This window comes from Engystomops pustulosus, chromosome 1 (assembly GCF_040894005.1).
Source record: "Engystomops pustulosus chromosome 1, aEngPut4.maternal, whole genome shotgun sequence".
Classification (NCBI taxonomy): domain Eukaryota; kingdom Metazoa; phylum Chordata; class Amphibia; order Anura; family Leptodactylidae; genus Engystomops; species Engystomops pustulosus.
In genome coordinates this window covers 142,993,245-143,008,178 of record NC_092411.1, presented here as the reverse complement: position 1 = coordinate 143,008,178, position 14,934 = coordinate 142,993,245, and the positions used below count along the sequence as shown (strand labels likewise).

Below are 14,934 nucleotides of genomic sequence, written 5' to 3'. Positions count from 1 at the left end.
TATCAAAATAGGGCAAAATTAGAGGACACCTGTCATCAGGTCTCTGTAACCAATACCTGTTGCAGCAGCTCACAATGATTCCATCCCAGCCTTTATATATTTAGTTTTGGATGGTTATTTTGCCTGACAGGTTCTCTTTAAGATTTTTTTTTGTGTACGAAAGGTTTTACAATTTTTTAAAACATCTATTAAAACATAATAAAACCTATATAAATGTGGATAGCAATAAGGGCGGTACTCACCGATGTGTTTGCTACTTTTCTGATGTATGGCAGTGTATTATAACATTCACTGGCTGACACTGGCACTGCTCGGTCCTACCCCTGGAGTGTGTGCCCTTTAGACACTGCTGTCATGTGTGACGCTTGCGCGATCCTGGTTGTTCCTTAAGAGGCCCAGCTGTCGCGTTTAGAATCAGAGCCCATGTGATCTCCATGATCATGGTGTGGTGCTTTATGGGGTTAATTAGTTGCTTTGTGAAATTTGCCAAAGATAAACAAAATCATGGCCTCTTTTTCATGGTCATAACATAGGCATATTTAACTGCTTTCCAAAAGCTACAATTTTTTATTTTGCCGTTTGAAGAGCTGTAAAAGGGCTTGTTTTCTGTGGTATAAATAGCCTTACATCATTCCATGCAACATCTATCCATTACATCTTTCATGCAACAGGACATTGACAAAAAAATTACCATTATTGGCAACAGATTTCACTTTTTAACAAAAATGACATGTCCTTTTTATTTTTGGTTCAGTATGATCATGGATACAGTAAATTTATATTGTTTTTGTTACGCTTTAATATCTATGAAAAATGAAAACCATGGCCTCCTTATCCTCACCCCCTTCCTTATTTTTGTGTGCAAAGCTGTGCTAGGTATCTTTTTGTGGGGGAGAGGAGGGGTAATCTGCTGGATCCATTGATAGCATTTTGGGAATTATACAATCTTTTGATCACTTTATATTAAAATTATTATCGTTGGAAAAATGGCACTCCATTATTCACACATGTTGCTAGGAAATGCAGAAAAAAGAGTAAGTAGCTTAGTATTATAAGTTTTAAGATTGGATCTGAAAATCTGGCACAATTCAGTAGACATTTGGGAGGACTACAAAAATGGATGAATCACACAAAGAAATTACAGGGAAACTCGTCTGTAAATCATGGATAAGTTTTAAATTGTTAATGTACAATTGGCCTCAGTCCTATAGGGTCAGCGCTATATTTCAGACAATAAAAATGGCCTAATCCTTATATCACACAAGCCTTGCTGAAATCGAGATGGCAGCAGGCAAAACCTGACTATACTTGGATGATGTGCAAATTCTGTTTTTTTTCCACCTACCCTGAAAGGAAACCTACTATGATCCTTAAAGGAAACCTACTATGAGAAATCTACCATCAGCAGTAGATCTGATGGTAGATTCCTCCTGCCTGCAATTGGTCTAATCTGTAATTTAATAATCCTGGAACCTACCCTAACTTGTTAAAAACTTTATTTTACTGATATATAAGTAACAGCAGAGGCTTCTGGGGCGTGGAGTAGCCTTAGCTCCCAGTGCCCGGCCAGGCTAGTACAAGCCTCAGTAGCCTCTGCAGTTAATTTACATATAACTAAAATAGAGTTTTTGATAAAATAGGTTAGGTTCCATGATTATTAAATTACAGATTAGGGCAGAGGCAGGCAGGAGGATTCTACCATCAGATCTACTTCTGATGGTAGAATCCTCACAGTAGGTTTCCTGTAACAGGCAAGCCTAGTGCATGAAAACAGGTCTGACCAGGACATGTTGAGATTTTTTTCTGCATGTACACAAATGTACACATGTGTCCTTGGTAACGGGGGGTGTGATCCAGACAGAAATCAGCCTGTGTGCCAGAAAAAGCAGTCCATGCACTAGTATATTCTATATTGTGTTGCAGCAAACTTGACCAACTAAAGAGGTGCAAAGTATTACTCTGCAGCCTTTTACTGCACCAGAATAATCATCCACCACCAGACAAAATAATTAATCTGATTAATTAATACATCTCCCCCAATATGTTTAGTACTCACAATGAATTGTCATTGATAAGTATTAAAAGTAAAGAACAAAAATTTGTAACACAAGTTGCACATGTGTATACTGTCACACATAATTTATTGATTTTATTGCAACATAAAAACAATAATTCAAAACACATAAAAAAATTTATTTGAAATGCATAATTTATTAATCTAGTGATCAGATTGTTAGATCTATATTAGGGGAAAACCTTAAAGAGCTAAATAGGTGCTGTGGTCTAGTTTGAATAATTTGTTGCTGATGAGAAAAAGCAGTCATGTTGCTACGATCACTGCACTCTCTCACTCACTGGGTGCAGTGGCTACCAAATGAGTAGAAAGCTTTTACTGAGCTAAGCCGGGAAGAAGAGTAATAGGCAAACTATGGCCTACAGTAAAGCATGTATAGACTGATTCTTACTGATTAGAGCCCTAAAATGGAGATTCTTGCTGTTTGGTTGTTGGAATTAAATGTTTTATGTTTGCAAAGGTAGAAAAGCTTAGATTAAGGCATTCAGCCATATTTCTCAGCAGTGCTTTTCAAAGATCTACTAAATTAAAAATTCATAGAAATATGTTGTAAAATAGCCTCTAATCCCAATTTACATACGTCTATACTTGGAAGAAGTGAATTATGGAGCAGACATTTTTCCTGTCTATAATTACATTAAAGAAGACTATGGTCATTCTCCTTAATGTCTGCAATAAAACATTATGGCAAATACTGGACTGTAATCATCTAGTTGGATATAACATATACAATGTGTAACACCAAGCCATTTTGCAATGATTTTCTGCAGTTGGCCTTTAGGCTGTATTCACACTTATGTTTTAAGGCTGGTTGTGATCCTGTTGAAATAAAAAAAATAATAGCAATTAAATAAATAAATGACTTCATGATAGCTAAAAAGTAGATATAGTTTGTACAAACAATGTACTGTAAAAGTTCATGTCTTTTCTTGGATTAACAAAAATATTTGCATTTCCGCTTTATCAGGTCCAACAGCCTGATCCCACTGAATTTTGATAACATAATCCATATTTCTTCATAAAATCATTATTGTTACAAAAAAATTGGAACAAAAATTAAAAAAAAAAAAGAGAACACAAGTGTGAATTTAACCTTAAATGGATTTTTCATTCTAAGTGAAGAAATGACATTTTCTTCCAGAACTGTTTTCCAGGAAAAGTTTTTTCACAAAGTTCATGCAGTATATCTGATATACATTTTGCCACTCTCAATCCAAGATTTAATGTTGGAAACTCCTCTTTTGCATAGTAATGTAATGCCATATTTGCAGTTTCTCTCTATTATCAGAAAACAAGCACGAAAAGCACCACTCACACAGGGCTGGCTCCAGGTTAAGGTAGGTCTCTGGGCAACAGAGCTTCAGTGGGCCCCTTTGCAGTGAACTCAAGTTGCGGGATTAAAAATTCATAAACTATTATAACTACTATAAAATAAATTATTACAACCCCCCTCACCAGATGCTTGCATACTGCTGGGGACTGAGATTCAGTCCCCCTAGCAGTTCTTGGCCCCGGCACTTGCCCGGGTATGCCTAGGTCTGGCGCCAACACTGCAATCACATTTAGAGCATCGCCAAAAGGTCAGGTAGGATATGATGCACCACCTTACTGCAGATCATGGCTGAGAAGCATTGACTAGTAGTATTGTGTAGTTGAACATTAAAATGTGGTAGCCCTGACACTACGGCCCACATTTACTAAAGGCTGTGCACTAGTTTTTGGTGGACTTTGCACATTCTTTTGAGTGCTAAATGCTTGCACAGGTATTTAAGAAGTGTCCGCACCACATATGCAGCTGCTGCACTATTCATCCTGCGACACAAATTTCTGCAGTGAAATTGGCTTTCTGGTGCTCAGTTGTACCGTTCCACACATTTATCAATCAAAGTCCGACAGAATTGTGTTGCATGCCCTATGTTAAAGGCACACCAAAAAAAGTTGGTGCACTCTGTCGAAGCAGTGCAGGGAGCGCCAGATTCATGTAGAATGGGTGCCACAAATCATGCCTGCACATTACACAGACAAACTGGCACCTATGGGCCACATTTATCAAAAGTAGCGCGAACTGGCTTACGGTCTTCATGAATCTGGCACCCCCTGCACTGGTCTGGAAGTGTGCACCAAACAGCATTGTTGTGCACGTCCGTAATAAATGTGACACAAACTCCAACTGACCACTCACACGACCCTTTAGATGCCCATTTTTTCTTGTTAGACACAGTGGAGCAGTGACACAAAACTGGTGCAGACCCTTTATAAATATATGTGCAAGCAGTTTGCACATTCTTTCTAGTGCAAAGTCAGACAGAAAACTGGTGCAAACACTTTAATAAATGTTATTAATCATACGCCGGCTCTATGATAGTCCTGCCCAGAGCCCTGCCTGAAGTAGAAATAAATGCAGATGACAACTTTTCAAATGTGAAAAATTAGCCATTAGTCTGCCATTAATATAGGTGAAAAACTCGTTCACATTGGTGTTGTTTTACACGTTTGTGGTTCAGTAATTTTCACGGATGCCTTACTGAGCCATTGTATGCTATGGGTGTTTTCCCGTGGCTTTTTTTCACACATCCATTGTCTGCGGAAAACATTTTGAAACCTGACATATTTATTTCACGAATGCAGATCACGAAATGCAATAGTCTTTGGGTCTTTGAAAACAAATTGATGAAGAGTGTCTTGTTCTCCAACCAATGTTAAACCTTCATTTTTTTTTTTTTTTTGCGGATGCTGAGATAAATTGGAAACAAAAAGGACACAACACACAATGGACACGCAACACATACGCAACGTGAATCTGCCCTAAGTAGTAGTCCATGGTCATGTATGTCCTACTCAAAATCTGAGTTGCGCTAAAGTGGGGGTTCCCACTATTTGAGAGCATTGGCAAAAAATAACTCCAAAGTAGGAAGGGCACAGAAAATCCCAGCTTTAGATGATCAGTGCAGCTTTTTATGGCCAGAAGGGTAGAGGGACTAAAGTCATAGGTGCTGAAGTCCTGGGCTCGGAAGACTATAAATAGGTGCAGAGAGGAACTTGTTGAGCTTTCCTGACAGTTCCAGTATCACCTTGTTTACTTCTGCTGCCAGCCTCAGTCAGCTCCTGCCCCCTTGTTGTGGAGAGGGAAGCTGTTAGAGAAGTTGTTAGTGAAAGTAGCTGCTGCAGAGTTAGGTCATGCTGCATGGTATTAGTGTATGTGGTTCTGCTAGGCGGGAATAATATGTGTGCTATTTGATTGACAGTGGTAATATGGGTGCTTTTTAGTGAAATATGGCACTATGCAGTAGATTTTTTTGCTGTTGAATACTTGGCATCCCAAGGGATAGGCTGGTCAGTCTCAAGTAAAGATGACCTGATGTACTGTTTAAATAATCACATCTGAAAAACAATGCTTTTCAGGGTTAATCGTATTAAAACATAGGATTCATATGCATTGCAGAAGTAGGGTTTGGAAGAAATGTCCACAGACGGCAAATTGCTTCTCTGCATCTCCTGAAATACCATCAGCAAACAGTTCTGACATGAGATGCATCATATATGTGTAAGTCATCTGCAGTTTGCATGTGGAGTGTGGAGAGGGCGCCAGATTCATCAAAACCGGTGCACGGTCTTCATGAATCTGGTGCCCCCTGTGCTGCTCTGGAAGTGTGCACCCTTTTTTTTGGAGCCCTTGGTTCATGCTGCAAAATTGCGGTGCAGTCAGAATTGTGGTGCACGTCAGTAATAAATGTGGTGCAAACTCCGACTAAGCACTAACACGCCCCTGTAGGACACAGTGCAGCCACGACATAATACTGCCGTAAATACATGTGCAAGCTGTTGGCAAGTTCTTACGCAAAAACACTTTATTAAATTTGGGTCATTGAGACTATGATGCACTTGAGGACAAATAGACCAATACCATGTCAAAAGTCCGATTTCTTTGCAACATGACCTCCAGATGTATAACTTTAAAGAAGAAATAAATACCAAGTACACAAAAATTCCTATAACCATATATTTAGTTCAAAATAGTATGTATGTTGTATCATATTGCTTTACTAACCACTGTTGTGGTGCAGCGAGATTGACTGACAGGTAAGTATCCACTCACTTGTACAGAATATGATTGGTTAAATTCAGAGTAGAGTAGACTCTATATAGCACTTATGGAGTCATTTCCCTAATATAGGAGAGAATATGACCACAAACCAAGACACAACGTGTAGTCAAGTCTGATGGTGACCCTTACCAAAATACATAAATGCCAGTTTTCTGACATGAAATAAATCAAGCCCCTTGACAATTTTTTTAATTTATTTTATTTTTCAGACAAACAATATTCTTGTGCCAGAGAAAGGGGCATATCTTTCAAAATACAATCCATTCTACGCATCTAGTAAAATTTCCTGCATATCAGAAGCCGTGAATAAAGCCAGGTATAACAGAATAGCACACTCTTCTCTCAATTTTGTTTCTCTTTCAGGTGCACTTTTGCTGAACTAAGAAGACATAAGAAAGACATCTCCATAACTACACAAGAACAGCCAAAACAACTTACCCTGGCCAGAAAGGAATAGCACATTGATTGAAACTTTTTTATGATGACGTTTTTCTGTTAAAGGATCGGCTAGCTTATTAACCAATAATTGAATTGTGTATATATATATATATATATTTATGAGAATTAATTAGGTGGGTGATGTTCTTAAAAAGTGGAAATCAAACACATGCTCCAATCTATGAAATTTTCTGAGAAACATTCAACTTATATTGGATATATGTGTTTATGGCCGTGCTCACCCCTCTTCCTCTCCAGCACGTTGCCATATGCTCGCCCGGCTATGGTTTGGGTGAGCATATGTTTAGTGTGAAAGTAGCCTAATGTACTGTGCTATGGCATATATTGACACCATGTGGACAACGCAAACAAACAAGCAATTATGCCTTTTTGGACATTTTTTGTTGTTGATTTGGGTCTGATCAGTCATGACCTGCGGTTGTCATAATGTATTTGGTTTGCTATGCAGTAGACATACATAGCTCCATATATTTATAAAACTTTTCATTCAACGGTGGTCACATCCAGAAGTTGTAGAACCCAAATAGAATGATGTAGAGAATAATAAATGTGATGGAAATACAGCAGTAGTTGAATCCTTACAAGTTTCATCTCACCCCTCCCACCAGAGCATGTGTCCAGCATTACAGGAATGTATGACAGGACAGAGAAGGAACCCTGCCTTTGCTACTGTCTTAACCCATTCAGCTGTCCCTGTCTTAGCCGAACCATGAATCAGTTTTGCCAATATTCACTGCCAGAGTACTTTTAATTAATTCTTTAAATTTTGCAACTGGCCGTTTCCTTTTAAGACCCTCTAAATACTTGACCATTCACTTCCATGTTTATATCCTAATTGTCTCTCTGTGTGGAGATCTATTATTTCCTCCTTCATTTAAAAATAAATCCATAAGTCTATTTCCATGGAATTTATTTTTGGAGACCATGTTGATTTTAAAACAGCTCATTAATCTTCCTAATGTGGTATCTAACCTTATGCCATGTGGTGGTACCCAGGAAATATTACATTGTTTTCATAACACAGTTGCTATAACTGAAGGGTTAATAAGTCTGTACTGTGTTTATCCAGGGTCTATTATTTAAAATAGATATTATTTTTACAGTAAGAACTGTTATGAGGACTTTGAACAAAGCTGGTCATAACCCATTGTGGTAGGTACTGTGTCTGGAAGTGTGTAAACTTTTGTAAACATTTTAGTGACAATATCATAGAACTTTGGTTTTACTGTTCGCTATACAGCAACATCTGCTCCTACCTGCTGGAGGTCGTATGTGGTGGTGGTGGTGGTAATGATGATGGTGTTCATTGGTGGTCGGACTGTTTACCCTCCTCCTTGCCACTACTGACGGGCTGTGAGGTTGTCTTGCTCCCTCTGGGGGGTTGTTATCATTTCTGTCCATGCCTTGCCCACGCAGGGCAGTTGAAATAAGGTGAGGAAGAGTTGGTGGGGATGTCTGGAGCTGGTGATGGTGGTGGTGGAAATGGGGTACCCCAGGCATTCCCTGCAGCTGCTGCTGCTGTTGTTGTTGATTCATGATTAATCCAGACCTAGATCTGGATCTAGTCCTTGGGGGCTCCAGGAAAGCTGGGAATAGAAAGGAAGGAGCTCCAGGAGGTAGAGGAGATAATGGGGGAGAGGAAGCAGAGGATAGAGCTTGGAAAAAGGAGGAAGGAGGAGAGAATGACGGGGTGACCTGCACAAGAAGTGGGTGCTGAGGGGAGGAGGCGAGCAATCTGCGGCTAAACCCAGCTTCCCTGCTGGTGGCTGCTGCAGCCTCGGCCCCTGTTTCAGCCTGGCTGGGATTGAGGCAAATCGGGAAAGGCAACAGCCCACCTCCTCCTCCACCACCACCCCCGCTGTCACCGCCTCCTGCTGGCTGCTCCTGCTTGGGGTCCCGTAGCCTGTCTGCTGGATGACAGTGAGTAAAGCAGCTAGAGTCCTGGGTGGAGGCTTGTCCTGAGCCGGAGGCAACTGGCATCACCTCTGAGGTGAACAGAATAATGCCAGTTTCAAGACAAGAATAGAGTAATGCAGCTAGAGGCAGATCACACACCAGAGACGCATAGAAGTTCCAGATTTCCCCCTCCAGGGTGCTCCGTGGTGGAAAGAACACAAGGAAGTGTCACTGCATTCTAAACATCAACCAAGAATGACAATGTCAAGTGCAGAGTAATTTCCAGAAGTAGCCCAACACACCCTGAACGCAGACTCCAGCCTGGCGCTATGTTCCCATAGACCCAGCAGCGTAGTTGTTTCCAACATCCACAAGGAAGCAGTGAGAGGACTGACACTCCATCCACACAATACTCCCTCCTCCCTACTCTGTGCCTGGAGAGGGGAAGGAGTATGGAGCTGAATCCGCCTCTCAGGACTATAAAGGCAGAGCTCACAGCTAAATATTCAGCACTTGGTGTTGTGTTGTCCTCTCTCCTTTCTTCCCTCGCCTCCTACCCTGCTGAGGATTCCTCACTATATCTGACTTGTTCCAAGGGAGTTCTTGCCTTTTGTGATGTCACCAGCTATCTAAAAATGAAAGTATCTTCCGCAGCGCTGTCTGCTCTTAGTGTCTCCTATACAGTTTCATTTCACTTCTGTGACAACCCCATTCAGAACAAGCAGCTGCCCTGTGTTATACTGAGAGAAACATGAGTCGCCTCCTTCTTTATCCGATCTTGTCTATTATCAGCTGACTCATTTTCTGCTTGTAAACTTTACTGTGTCTTTAAGACATGAGACAGATGTCAGCTGGAATGGGCTGTATTGATTTTCACCCATTAAATGGCCATATTTTTGTGGTCAATTATGTCAAAATGTTTATTTGATATAAAGCTTTTGGCACAAGCAGCCAAGTAATAGACATTGTAAGAGGGGTTTGTTGTTTCTTCTATATGTATATATTTCACAGATGCTTCTGATGTTATTGTGATATATATATTTATATTCATAACTGTACATGGCTTATACACGGAAGGGTGACTGTTGGGTGGCAAGCAGATGCGTAACTTGAGGGGGTGCACCGGCTGCGGTTGCAACTAGGCCCAAGAGGCTCAGGGGGCCCATAAGGTGTCACTTTCCCATATGAGAAGGCTAGTACTATAAACCATACATTATAGTCATGGGCCTGGCACAGAGGTTGCACTGGGCCCCGACAGCTTCAAGTTACGTCACTGATGGCAAAATACCCATCTGAATATGCTAAATAAAAATACTGTAATAACTAATTGAAAATGTGATAATCTAAAACGTGCAATATATTGATTAGAAGTGATCAAACATTTACATGTACTTATCTGTAGCTACAATTTACAAACCATACTGAGAACTACATGCCACAGTTAGACATAAACAATAGATGAGAGTCACAGGATTGCCACAGACGGTATAATTTTGGTCCTGCATACCGGGCATTTATTCTTATCATTTGTCTGTGGATGGCTTTTCGTTTTGGAAGCATTATTTCTAATTTGAACGGCTTTGTGGTTGAAGACTGAAAGAGTTAAGCCTTTAGAGGCGTTCTGGGTTGGGAGGGATGTAAAGGGGGGCGGGGAGCTTCCACAGCAAGTGAGCAGTGAGTGAAAGGGTTAGGAAACCACAGCTACACTATCCCTGGTGGAAACTTCAGGGAAGAGCTGCTGGGCAGAGTGATATATCTGCTTGGGTGTTATGGGTGCTGTGCCCTAGTCTGGATAATTTGTTAAAGTGCTGACGAGAATAGCAGTCACCATGCTGAGATCACTGCACTATCTCGCTCCCTGGATGCAGCAGCCGCTGGCTGTGTGGAAAGCTTTTACTGAGCTAAGCCTGGCAGCAGGGTAATAATAAGCCCAGGCCATTACTACTGACTAAAGCAAAATGCTGCCATGTATAAATCCCAGCTTATTCTGCCTCCTCCCTTCTCCTGTGTGCCAGCTCTGAAATATGTCTTCTCGCCTGTGTGGTTCCCTCTGTAAGAAAGTTCTCAGAGCCCAGTGCTGACAATGCTTGAAGGGCTAATGGTGCTTTTTAATGCTGTGGTAGTACATAACACACTGCAGTGTTTATCTTGTTTATCTAGTCATAGACTATCACTATTTGATTTTAAATAAGTGGTATGAAAAAATATTAGTTTATTTTACAGAAAACACATTGCAGTGCTCTACAAGGAAGACATTAAAGAGGACCTGTCACCCAGAGATTTGGCACTAGTAGCTGCTTATTATGTTTTAGTAGATTTAAAAAAAAATAAATCTTTTGCACAATTTTTGTTTTTTCATTTTGCAATGTTCTGAGACCAATAGGGCACAAGTGCACCAGTTTTCTGTTGGACTATGCATGTTCTTTCTAGTGAAAACTGCTTTCATTTTTTAATGTGCTTTTATATTTATTAGATTAATAAAGTATATTTGGCATGAATTTGTATTATTTTGGTTTTTGTTATAATTATGCATTCCACCAGGCACATTTAGTGCATTTAGTGATAGTTTTCTATATATCCGTTTTTGTGTGCTTGTTATTCACCATTGCAATAAGTGGAACGGAGAGGATTCCATTTAGAACTCCTCTTCTTCTTTGTATACCTGTGATTACATAGCCCCGCAGGTTGCTAAGAACAAGTCTTTAGAAGTCCAATGTAGACAATATTGTCTTGTGCTAAATGAGGATTCTGCTTGCGTACCATATGGCTTCTTTAAAACAGTTTATAAGGAACCAGGTGTCCTGGATAGCCCCAATGGCATGAGTTCATTGAAACAGTCCACATAGTACAGGGTGGTATGTCATGGTGTTCGTAAGTCTCTTTCTGTTCCAGGGCGTCCAATAGGCTCTGAGGAATTCCTTCCTTCTGGGGGAACCTAGGGCAGCAGAGTGTTGCTCAGGTTGCGGGCATCCATGAATGAGCAGAGAGATGACTCCTGGGTGGCCATCCACAAAAAATCCTTGTGCCTGTTGAACTTTCTTTCCCAAGACACGTTGACCCAAACAGTCCTGGCCATGTTGTGGTTGACTCCTCGGACCAACAAGTCTTTGGTTTGAATAAGCTTGTGCATTGTCTTTGGCTTTCAGAGATCTGGTTTCAGTCCCTCCGTTCCAAAGCAGACATCCTTGGCATAGAACCAAGGTCCGTCCCGGTTGTTAGAGAAGGATCTGTCCCACTTGTCTCAATCAAGATCCCTCAAGAGGGACAGGAGCAAGAAGCAAGACATGAACGTTCCTGCAGATCTGTTGACTCAGGGTTCTGTGTATGCAGTAACAAAAGTGGAGCGGAAGGGACCTTACAAATGCCCATAGCAGGACATCAGGATATTGCTTACATTTCTTAAAAGACTCTACACAGATTCCAATTTGAGAGCATGACTAGAATTTAAGTACAGTAGTTTAGAAAGGTAGTATATAGTAATGAGTGAAATAATGTCACTTTTTGTCATATGTGGCACTGAGAGTAAGAATGACACATTAGGGGAATTTATCACAGCTTTTAGGCCTGAATACCAGTGTACAAGCCATGAGATACTCACAATTACTGACACAGAGCCAGGAATTGCTACCATTCCACTTTGTACAGCATGTTTTTGGGGCAGGGTAAGGTGGAGCTGTTGGGGATGCCCTTAAAGGACACCTGTCATCAGGTATGTGTCACTTGTCCTGTCACTACTACCTGTTGGAGCAGGTCACAAGGATCCCATCACAGCCTAAATATAGTCAATTCATACATTAATCATTGTAAAATCATCTTTTCTTTATTATGTAAATGAAGCTGGTCACATGGTCAGAGGCAGTGATGTCATCCCTGTTCCCCCTCCCCTCTCCTCCCCCTGCTCATGTCTGTGTGTAATGTATAGTAAAGCATTGCTAGTGTGTGTGCTGCATCTGCTGACATGCTGCATCCTCCTAATACACATGTGAGAGACACAGACATCAGCTACACAAGTACCTGACATGTTCTGCTATAACATGGCTGCATCCTGGAGCTGTTGTCTCTCTCCTATACACACACAGACTGCAGGAGGCGTGGCCACCAGCAAGCACATGGTGGAGCCATTACATCATTATACAGCCTCACACCATTATACATTCTGTCAGTCAAGCCCTGGGGGTGTGGCTGTGCCGCCCACTCATGAATAAGCTGGACAGCTTGAATATGCTAATGACTCATTTCACAGGTCATTTGCATACAGCTTTAGGACCTCATTGCTTAGGTTTACAGGCATGTAGAGGGACAGTGAAGGGATAGAGGCAATGCTTTCTAATGGCAGTTTATGAAAATTTATTTAGTTCAGGGAGGTTATTTTGCCTGACGGGTTCTCTTTAACCCCCTTGTGTGACTCCTTGACTGTTTGTTTGACTCTATATTTGACTTTATATTTATATGCATCACTTCATAAGAACACGCTTGGATCATTCCGGTCATTTAGACCTTTGGGTCTTTTGTGTCCAGGATCAACATGACTTCACACCTAAGGAGATCCTTATGCCTATCTCCTCCTGGTGGGCTCACATCAACAGTCTTGATGTACACAAAACACATGACATCGGAACTACAGGCGGGAGCAGAATGTATATGTTCATTTAGTCGGGTAGTGCCCTGTCTTGTTCTAATGGATTTATAATGTTCCCTGAAATGAATATGCAAATATCTAATCATTATGCCAATCTAAAATCTCCTGCATGAAACAAAAAATGATGTACATGGCAAATGTAGCTTTACAGTTTAAATCAGGTGCATCGCTAGGTCTCTAGCTTTTGCCCTAAGCCCGAATCTCCTCTGACAGCAGTATGCTGGTCCTGCTGCAGGGCATCTTTCCCCATTCTCATGCATATTGTGTCTTGCGGACACAAATAGGGATGATTATTGTAGTGCAGCACAAAGCTCCCTCCTCCACTACAGAGACCAGGCTTCTGGGGGGGGGAGGGGAAGGGGGGCTATTACTAAGAAGGTGGGGGAGCTTTTACTAAGTATGGAGAGCTATTACTGTGTGTGGGCTATTACAAAGTGTGGGGGGCGGGCTACTACTAAGAATGTGGGGGCTATTACTAAGTGTGGGGGTGCTATTACTAAGTGTGGGGGGCTATTACTAAGTGTGGGAAGGCTATTACTGAGCGTGTGAGAGTATATTACTGAGTGTGTGACAACTAAATGTAGTGTGCTCTTACTGAGTTTGTGGGGGAATTAATCATTGTTGAGGAATTATTATTATAAGTGGGGGTTCTTTTCAGTAGACATTATTAGGAAGGGACAATAATCAGTATGTTTGGAGAAGGCTTTATTAGGCACTGAGGAGGCATAATCTATTGTGGGGGTCGCATACCTGGGACATTACTAGTTGAGGGGCAGAGGTAGGGTGAATTTTTGGGGGTGTCCAAATTGAGGGGGCATTATTATATTATACATATGGGTGGCCTTATTACATAACAGGCCATATTTAGGGAATATTATAAGGTGTCATAGCTTTCTATGATAAGTTCTGTTTTTTTCTGGAACAGGCCCATGTAAGGTAGTGTGTATAGAAGGCGACACTAGTGAGAATTCAGTATATATTCACAAGGGCCCATGCCCGGATTCAAATATTGTTTGACTGTAAGCCAGACATCACCCATCATAAAAGTTCCCTGCCCTAAATTACATCGATCTTAGTTGGATTGTCCACATATATAATTTCCATTAGGAATGAAATGAGCCAACTATGTACTGAGTCAGAACATACCTATTTCTCACTAACTTATTCCTAAGGTTTCTGCTACAAAGAAAAGAGATCAGGGGTTCTCCTCCACTACTTCTTGTAAGAGTAAATTCCAATTTTTAAGAACAGCAGAAAAAAATCACTTTATCCTGTGGACTAAAGCTGAAAGTAAAACCACTTAGGCTGTCTATTTTGGTTAATTATTTCAAGTATATCGGCTACCTAAAATTGTTGAACCTGGGAGCATACTTTATTCAGGATGTTCAGGAGATACCCTATATCCTTAAAATGGGATACAAACTCATTAGCTTGTATGTTTAAGGAAGCATCTTCACTATTAATTCTACGTAATTGTTAGGATCAGTGGATCCTCTGGACCACCGCGGGAGATGTAACTAACCAACACCCGGAACCGGAGCCTAGCGGCACCTGGTATTCACCAGAGCCCGCCGCAAAGCGGGTTGGACTTGCTGCGGCAGGATACCACTAGGTCGTTCCCAGGTGTGACTAGCCCACGGTGGCAGCCGAGGTCGAGGTACCTTAGCGGATGACAATCTCGTAGACAGGTCCAGGCACAGGGTCAGGGCAGGCGGCAGAGATGCAACGTCAGGTCCAAGTCCGGGGTCAGCAACAGGAGGT

The 14,934-nt window shown here is 41.3% G+C and overlaps 1 protein-coding gene across 2 annotated transcripts in view; it reads right to left on the bottom strand.

Annotated features, from left to right (window-relative positions):
• Positions 1-9,104, bottom strand: part of RNF38 (ring finger protein 38) — a 185,643-nt gene extending 176,539 nt beyond the window's left edge. The window contains exon 1 of one of the 2 annotated variants that reach the window (XM_072155126.1): positions 7,895-9,104. In XM_072155126.1, the coding sequence (XP_072011227.1) occupies positions 7,895-8,618 (724 nt within the window). In that variant the 5' untranslated portion in view covers positions 8,619-9,104. The remainder of the gene's footprint in view (positions 1-7,894) is intronic. The other variant, XM_072155135.1, reaches the window with a different exon arrangement.
• Between the last annotated feature and the right edge of the window lie 5,830 nt (positions 9,105-14,934).